At 38.6% G+C, this 9,107-nt stretch overlaps 2 protein-coding genes across 2 annotated transcripts; one reads left to right on the forward strand and one right to left on the reverse strand.

Annotated features, from left to right (window-relative positions):
- Positions 1-301: 301 nt before the first annotated feature.
- LOC122072725 (peroxidase 72-like) lies at positions 302-1,818 on the forward strand. Its single transcript, XM_042637112.1, has 4 exons — positions 302-610; positions 691-882; positions 971-1,136; positions 1,258-1,818. The coding sequence occupies exons 1-4, from the start codon at positions 386-388 to the stop codon at positions 1,671-1,673; spliced, it is 999 nt and encodes a 332-aa protein (XP_042493046.1). The 5' UTR covers positions 302-385; the 3' UTR covers positions 1,674-1,818.
- Positions 1,819-5,578: 3,760 nt separating this feature from the next.
- Positions 5,579-7,715, reverse strand: LOC122072727 (phytolongin Phyl1.1-like). Its single transcript, XM_042637113.1, has 2 exons — positions 7,525-7,715; positions 5,579-7,001 (listed from the first exon to the last, which is right to left on the reverse strand). The coding sequence occupies exon 2, from the start codon at positions 6,845-6,847 to the stop codon at positions 6,020-6,022; it is 828 nt and encodes a 275-aa protein (XP_042493047.1). The 5' UTR covers positions 6,848-7,001; positions 7,525-7,715; the 3' UTR covers positions 5,579-6,019.
- Between the last annotated feature and the right edge of the window lie 1,392 nt (positions 7,716-9,107).

Raw genomic sequence — 9,107 nt, forward strand, 5'->3', positions numbered from 1 at the left:
GCCAACCCCATTTAACTGAGTTGAGTTGTGGAGATGAAGGGGTTGATAGGGGTTGTTTGTCTTTGTGGGTTTGGAGTTGACGATTTAAGTTTGTCATGTGAGGCTATCAGCTTCTTGCACATAGAAAGGATCTCTTGAAGAAATTCCTTTTAGTCTTCTGATAATGAAAACATTAGCTAGGATATGCTGCAAACTACCAACTCCACATTCTCTCTCTCTCTCTCTCTCTTGACTATTATCTATAAACTGTTCAATATATATACCCAAAACCCATAACTTTCATAACAAACAACCAGGAGAATTGAGAGAGTCTTCTCCACTTCTTAAGGTTTACTTCATAAAAGAACTTGGTGCTATACAAGGGAAGTGAAAACAGAGCAAAACCATGGCTCTCTCGATTAGTTTTCTCATGATTCTTTCCATTTTGTCCGTTGTTCCACTATGCTTCTCCCAGAAGAGCAATGGTGGTTACCTCTATCCACAGTTTTATGACCGGTCGTGCCCCAAAGCGCAGGAGATTGTGAAGTCGGTCGTAGCACAAGCTGTAGCAAAAGAGCCTCGAATGGCTGCTTCATTGCTTAGGCTACATTTCCATGACTGTTTTGTTAAGGTTCTTTCCCAACACCTTTCTCTATTTCTTTTATACATTTCTTCTCTTACTGAACCTAATATCTGTTTTTGGAGTTGTAGGGCTGTGATGGATCTCTTCTGTTAGATAGCATTGGTACCATTATAAGTGAGAAGGGGTCTAACCCAAACAGGAACTCAGCAAGAGGATTTGAAGTCATTGATGAGATAAAATCAGCTCTGGAGAAGGAATGCCCAGAAACTGTGTCCTGTGCTGATATCTTGGCTATTGCTGCTAGAGATTCCACTGTACTGGTAAGAACCCAGATCATGAGTTTCTTCTCTCCACAAAATATCATAATTCTAGGAGCTGACCCAGATGAGATGTTATGAGTTTATGCAGACTGGTGGTCCTACCTGGGAAGTACCATTGGGAAGAAGAGACTCTGGAGGAGCAAGCTTAAGTGGTTCTAACCACAACATTCCTGCACCAAACAACACATTCCGTACCATCCTTACTAAATTCAAGCTCCAAGGGCTCCACATTGTTGATCTTGTTGCACTCTCAGGTAAATTTGATGTCTTTTATAGACATTTTAAGCATCACCACCAGTACACCTAATAGCTTAAGCTTTTGGATTGAATAATTCATAACATGAGGGTCTTAATGCCAATGGTTTGCGATGGCAGGAAGCCACACGATCGGATATTCAAGATGCACCAGCTTCAGGCAAAGGCTCTACAACCAGACGGGCAACGGTCTACCAGACTACACACTTGACCAATCATATGCCACACAATTGCTACCCAGTTGCCCAAGATCTGGTGGTGACCAGAACCTGTTTTTCTTGGACTATGTCAGCCCAACGAAGTTTGATAATTACTACTTCAAAAACCTATTGGCTTACAAGGGCCTGCTAAGTTCTGATGAAGTTCTATTTACAAAGAACAAAGAATCAATGGAGTTGGCGAAGAAATATGCAGAGAACAATGAACTTTTCTTTGAGCAATTCGCAAAATCCATGATTAAGATGGGAAATATTTCTCCGTTGACAGGATCCAGGGGAGAGATTCGAAAGAACTGCAGGAGCATCAACAGTAACTAAGCAATAGCTGGTCGTGTGTGTGTGACTGTACTGTCCTAATATGGTGAGATTTGAGCAATTCATGTTCCAAAAAAGAGACTCATTTAAAGGTTATCTGTTCTAAGAAATCAAAGAGAATGGACCATACATGACTGTCTTTTTTTCACTTAGCCGTTTAATCTTCTTTAACATGCCCCGAGGAACATATGCTTCTAAAAGATCTTTCATACTGTGCCCAACCCCGAAGTTAGTTCTATACATATGACCAGCAACGAGAAAAATCAACCAACAAAATTATCAATGTTCTATCATAAATTTTCATCACCCAAATTTCACGGCAGAATCTATTGAATTCCGCCACTGCATTGCGAAGAGGTTGAAATGGACGATGGTTGTATAATCATGTAATACTCTTTTTATTTTTTTCTCCTCGCTACTCGTTATATTTGTCAGGTACTCTGCATAATCATACAATACATTTACAAATATCAAATGAAAGAGACAAGCATAATCAAAGCCAACCCATGGTTTTTAATAGCAAGTGCATGACTGAGTATTATGCCAATGCTAGACCACTTCCCATAAGACAGTGCAAGATGGATTTTCAAGCTTTGATATAGCTTTTGACAGCCAAAGTCTTGGAGCAAACCAAAAAAAAAGAAAAACGTGGAAGTGAGTAGTTCTGTAATTTCACTTACAGGTTCTTGCACTCATGGGACTGCCTAATCAACTTTCATGGTGATAATGGTGCATCTCAGAATATTCATACTCAGTTGCAGAAATTCCATCAAGGGAATAAGGGAAGAATCTTCATCCATGGTAGCTCCAAAACTCTGAAATTTCTCCACATGTAGTATCTAGTGTTTTAAAACTTCGGAATAAGTTTTGCTTCACTCATGGTGAATGGGTGAAGGAAACGCCCAATAATCTAGGGTCATTATTACTCCTTCCCCTCCTCTTTGCTGGAGGTTCAAAATACCCTTGATTATTCCCTGGCAGTTCAGCACCCATCCTACCGCGATGAAGGCCTGTGGCTTGAGGAAAACTATACCCTAAAACTTGATTCAACATCCATGGATTGTTTCAAACAACCTCGGATCATAAGCTACAACCATAATAACTTTGAATTTGTATATAAAAGGTTTTATAACCTTGCAAAGGAAACCAGTCTGCTAGGTTTACAGCTGACCTTAGGACTCACTAGCTGAAAGAAATGTGTAGGTGGAAATGCACTGATCTCACCAATGAGTCGTAGCCTGGAGCAAGTCCTACTTCCACACAATATTAAGAGATTCGTTCGAGTTAGTCTTTATATTTGATAAATAGGGAAGTGTTCTCTGTCCGGGAGCATGGCTCCTATGCTTGTGTGAGAACAAATCAGCACCTTCTTTTCATTCAATCTATGGGAGGTAGGGAGGTCATTACAGAGAGGAGAGAGGCAAACACAAGGGTGCAGGTGTGAAAGCCACACTCCTTGACAGAAAACTTTCTTCCTTGATAATATTTGCACAAAGTTGCCACTCTCAAACTTTACACTGTCAGCTCAAGCTTTTCATCTTTTCAATAAATGATGCTTCTCTTGATTTACCCATTTCCATATGAAATTTTGTTATCTCAATCTGAAATTTAACCACCACTACAAATCTATTTTATGTCTTCCTTATGAATGCACATGTGATATTTACACTTTTTTGTGGGATGTGTGCAAATAATGTTTTTCAACTTTCAACTTTCAACTTTCAACTTTCAACATTCAACATGCAACTAGTTGTTTTATAGGTAAGACTCCCTATCTAATTTTATTAATTTTTTGGCAAACTATTCTATATATTGACACATTCCCTTAGATTTCCCAGCTGTCCATTTCTACATATACCCTCTAATCCTCAAGGACTAGACTCTGAGCAAAGTGTCATGGGTGCAACTACTTCCCTCTCTTTGGGAGAATGCAAAGAATGGATTTTATTGCTTAATAGCGATTTCTGTTCCTCGAGCAAATTTGCTTTCAACCATTCAGCAACCCTTTCGGTCTGGGACAGTGAAATTTGTAACGACTAATGCAACCAGAGTATCAATCTGCAACTGGATATATAACATTTCAGTTAACGCCCATACCAACAAATCAACATGATCAGACCATTTTCTAACCACCTAGTGTAAGGTTTTTTCCTGTACATTGCATAACTACACCAGATAATCTGTTTCATTCTCTACATATGCATCTTGTACTAAATGCTCATCAAAAGAGATTTATTTAATGAAGATGGCCCTATTTGAGAGTGTTCTAGCATCAGATTGGGACACTGTTAGTCAAAACGGGAACGGAAAAAAAACAGAGACGTACAGTACGGGTTTTAAACAGATAAAAACGATGAACAGTACGGTCAAAAAAACAGGGAACGTCAAACGGACCAAAACGAACAGTACAAGTATTAAACGTGTAGTTTTCAAAAACGAAACAAAAAAAATGGCAATATACTCATGTAATTTGAGAGATTATTACCTGTACACCTGCATCTAATGTTCTAAACCACAACAACATCAAACATTCATGCACATATCACAATGGATCATCATGTAGGTAGTCAACCAACTAATACTACAGGATCTATGAAGAAGATGGTTAATTACCTGAATAGATGCATGCTACATACATGAGAGCTTCTTTTGGACCAGACATGGCTTCAATGGGAGTCAAGTAACCTGCTCCCTTCATACAGCAACCAAACCCCATCCTGCTTGCTTCACTTCACTGTTATTCTCTCTCTCTCTCTCTCTCTCTCTCTCTCTCTCTCTCTCAAACTGACACACACACAGAACGAAAGAAGCTAGGAAGAGAGAATCAAACACAAAAATATGTGTGTTGTAAGAGAGTATCACATACACACAGAGAACTCTCTCTCTCTCAAGGGAACCCACCTAAGAATGTTAAAATGATAAGGCAAGAGAAGGGACATGTTTGGGCAAAGAAGTGCTTGGTATATATAGAGATTATTTTCAGAGCTGAGGTGAATATTAAAAGTTAGAATATATAGTAAACATGTTTCTAATGTGCCTAGTCCTTGACAAAGAAAGAGAGGACGGTGAGATCTTTTACTTTTTCAGATGGCGACTGGCAAGGGCTATTCTGAAATCTGAAATTGATTTCTAACCCTTTTTCGCTGTGCCGTCGGCCGCTGTTGACTGCTACTCACTTCGACCTGCTACTGTCTAAATTGCAGAGTCCACACTCCACAGTCCCCACTCCGCTAGTCTGCTACTCTGAGACTGCTATCGATGGCCTGCTACTGCTACTGTCTGATTTCTAACCAGCTACAATGCGGTCAGGAAGAGGTAGAAGAAGAGGGTTTCCTTCGATCGGCTGCTGTCAACGGCCTGCTACTGCTACTGCCACCGTCTTCTTCGATCGATGTGTTGTGAGTTGCAACTTGCGAGTTGTCTCTTCTTCTTCTTCTCTTCTCTGATTCTAGGACCGACGGAGGAGAAGGGTAAGGAGCTCTGAAAGTCTAAATCTCTGATTTCTTAGATTGACCGACGGAGAAGTAGGGTTAAAAGGAATAAGAGGATTGGGGAAAAAATAAACCCTATCGAATGGTTTTTTTTTTTCCTCCTAATTAGTATGGTAAAATTTCTATCTTACCCTTAAAATACGCATACGTGTTTTAAACGGTTTTTTGGGCCGTTCCTGTTTTTTTCCCGCATTGCATAGAGACATACGGAAAAACGCGTTTTAAATGGTTACAAAAGGCAACCACGTTTTAAACGCATTTTAACTAACAGCCAATCTCAACTTACACTCATACCCACCTCAGTTGTGAAGATATTAATTTCATAGATGACCTTTAATGGTTGCATAAGAACATTATAAATTTCATTCATTAAAATAAATGCCATGCATATATACACAGACAAGTACAACAGTGGCATGCAAAAGGCACTAGAATTCATTCATATTTACCCACCAGGTATGCTTGAATAAAAACAAAAATGTAATTTGAAGATTGCAGAACCTAGTGTTGGTATAACAAGCGACCAAAGAACAGCCCAACCCAGAGATCATAATTTGACTCAAAGGACATAGCCACAACAAAGATATACATTTAATAAAGGCTATGTAACCTCTGTACAAAGAAATATCAAGGAATGATGCTACCCCATATAAGATGTCAAGCATACCTTGAAGTAAACGTCCCCTTCATTTGAAATTCTATCAGTATACTCGATGGTTCAATTCTCTGAGAAGCCAGCCCAAAATTTTGCAGATATTCACATGTAAGAGTGTGATGCTATGTGACAGATGCATTAAGACTGCGATTCAGGATAGGGATTCAGTTTGAACTCAAGGTTGACACAGAGAGAGGGAATGCCTAACCAGAAATGCATTGAAAGCCACCACAAATCCCTAACCAAAGTGCAAATAAAATTAAACACACAAGTACATCAAGACCAATGACAATCCAGACTTGGCGCCGCCACCTATCTCGAGCATGCTGTAGATCTGTTGAGCTTGAACCCTTCTGTACTGACATTGAAGATACCACCACACCATGGTTATCAGATTCAATGGTTGACGCATAATCCTTCATTTCCCGATCCGTAGATTTACGGTGCTCCTCAGAGGTATTGTCTCTAACCTCAATAACACGATCCTTCATTTTCTTCTTCTCTTGCTTGCTAAACTTCCCCAGCAATGGAGCCTTAGTAGATGTGGCAACTTCAGTTTGACCACTTTCTGGCGATGGTGAAGGCCCTGGATGTTGTGATGATGGAATCTCAGGCATCCCTCCACCATCAGATTGGGGTTTCGAGACTTTCCCCAATGAGTTTATCAAATGGCGGATAACTGGCACCAATTGTTCTTGAAGACGAACTGAATTCGAACCTGAAATACTGCCCCTTGAACTGCTCTTTGCAGCCTTCTTAAACTCGTCTCTTACATGTTTCAGAAACTGAAGGGTCCCAGGATTTCCGAGACTCTCATCCACAATAGAGAAGTATACATACCCATCCTCCATTAGGAACCCATAAGTCTTTTTCCTAACACTCTGAAAATACCAGGTGTGGAAGGCAGGAGCCTTTTCCAAGCACAAAACTGCCAATTTGTCAATCTCAGGGTCACCACAGCTGTACGCATAGAGGATTCGATTTCCCTTGGCAACACAGCAATAGAACACCATATTCTGAATAGAACCCATCTCACCTTACAGAGCAAAATAAATAAAGAGAAACAGAGTCTAAAGACACCAACTCGTTCCTAATGATCACAAGATCTCAGAATCATCAGAAATATTACTTGGATTGGTTTCAAGTGTTCAGAACCTCAATCAATCTTCCTTAAAATATCGAGATCTGAAATGGCAAAAGCAACGAATTTTTCACATTCAATTAATTCCTCGGCTATGATATCACAAACGTCCAAGAAATAAAAACAAAACTCTAGGGCAAGGATCTGAAATAAAAGAAAAAGGTCCAACTACACATAGAGACAACCTTCTAGCCAATCATGAATAACATCAAACATACCCGCTTAGGGTTTGCTTAATGTCCATAGACAAAACCCAGAAACAAAATCAAGGCAATCTTCTGGTAGGGTTTCAAACCCATCTAGGTACACACAAAACAGATTCGTCCTCCTGCAAATGACTCAGATTTATTTCCAAACTAGAGAGAAACCCACTTAAAGGCCATTTAATCTGTCAAACAGAAGAACCGAAACATCAAAATATTTCAAAATGGTTCCTCTATCTGGATAAGACACGTACAATAATATTATTCAAAATGGGTTAACTGATACAACTAACTCAGAGACCAGAAATCACTGATTTTCAAAAAATCTCCAGAAACAAGATCAGAAAAATATTAGAAAGCTCACCTGAAATGGTCCGCGGAGACCCAGAAGGAAAGGAATGTTCAGCGCTACAAGCAAACCCAAATGGAATTTCTCACTACAATTTAAAAGGATCAGATACAACTATTCAAGCTTGAATGGAAGGATTTACTAAGATGTTTCGTCTTTTACGTTGAAAGCTCTTCTCTTATGACTTCTAGTCAATCTTTAGATTCTCTGTTTATCTTGAGAAGTGAGAACTACGTGTACCATTAATCCGACCGGCCAACCGAATCAACCGTTCTTCAAACCGGGAGCCGATTCACTGCAAGCAAACCCTTCTTTTTTTTTTTTTCTCCCTAATGAATTGCCCAATGCGACTTTACTCACATGAACACGCTCATAGAATAGGAGTCGATTCACTGACCTCCTCGCATCTGCTTTTCAAGTTGTAGCTACAAGCCAGTGCTCTAAGGAACTCGAGAATGCGTGAACCCTAGTGAACCAAGAATGGGAACATTCGTTGTTTTGAATTAACATTGGTTTGATTAGATAGTCCTATTTGATATTTGTAAGAAAGAAGGATATTTAATATTTTCAATTTTTATTTTTTTTTAATCCAGGCTAGAAGAATTATCGGAATAAGAGAAATGATAATCAAAAGAAAGTTACATGTTCTAAGTATACCTATAAAGGTGCCATTTAGACAATCCAACAAAAAATACAAATAGAAATACAAAATATGAAGAAATGAATGCATCATATTACATAATATGACCTGCATTTTCTTGGTAGTTGCACCTCAATCTGTTAAAGAATGTAAAATTATTATATTAAATATTAAGATCAAATTCCTTTTTAAAACCATTTCATGATTCATGACTTGCAATCTTCTTTGATGATGACATAAAATAGCGATAAATTTGTTGCATTTTTTGGATTTGCACGATTCATTCCATGGAATGCTCGTGTTTAGTTATGAGTATTTTTTGGAGGAGGAATTTGGTGGTATGTCCAACCATGATATGTTAAGTAGATCGGATCTATTGTCTAGCGAGCAGTAGATAAGTAAAGATTCAAATTCTCATGTATAGGCAAGTCTTTAATGTCTTAACTTCTTGTGAAATTTGAACTCAATAAGAGTTGGTCATATAACAATATAAAGCTTTGAAGATTCATTGTTGATCTAAATTTTAAAAAACGATTGGATTGTTAAAGAGGCGTAGGCAAGATACCAATGCATGAGAGTTAAATAAGTTTTGGTATACAATATGATGAAGTGAATGTTGACTAGCTATGCTCTTCCTATTAAATTAATGAATTCTTTAAATTATCCTTCTATGTGGCAAATTACATGATCACTCCACAGGAACTTCAACCTTTTTTTCCATTTTGCAGTAGAACTGGCGAATGGATTGGGATTGAAATGGGTTTCAATCTATTCATTCCCCCATCCATATGATCAATTTTCGCGTACATCTGACTTCAAAATTTTCAAATTTTATGCATATTTTTTAGGATTATGAGCAAGGAAGTGATTTTAGAGTTTGTAAACTATTGACTTTTAGTGCTAGTATTCTCTCTCTCTCTCTCTCTCTCTCTCTCTCTCTCTCTCTCTAATGAAACTA

The sequence above is a fragment of the Macadamia integrifolia genome, chromosome 3 (assembly GCF_013358625.1).
Source record: "Macadamia integrifolia cultivar HAES 741 chromosome 3, SCU_Mint_v3, whole genome shotgun sequence".
Classification (NCBI taxonomy): Eukaryota; Viridiplantae; Streptophyta; class Magnoliopsida; order Proteales; family Proteaceae; genus Macadamia; species Macadamia integrifolia.

Bases quoted from the DNA above. Each gene is read 5' to 3' on its own strand.
- LOC122072725 (XM_042637112.1), top strand. From the start codon at position 386: ATGGCTCTCTCGATTAGTTTTCTCATGATTCTTTCCATTTTGTCCGTT. The intron at 611-690 runs GTTCTTTCCCAA...TTGGAGTTGTAG, and splicing joins TCCATGACTGTTTTGTTAAG to GGCTGTGATGGATCTCTTCT. The intron at 883-970 runs GTAAGAACCCAG...GAGTTTATGCAG, and splicing joins CTAGAGATTCCACTGTACTG to ACTGGTGGTCCTACCTGGGA.
- LOC122072727 (XM_042637113.1), bottom strand. From the start codon at position 6,847: ATGGGTTCTATTCAGAATATGGTGTTCTATTGCTGTGTTGCCAAGGGA.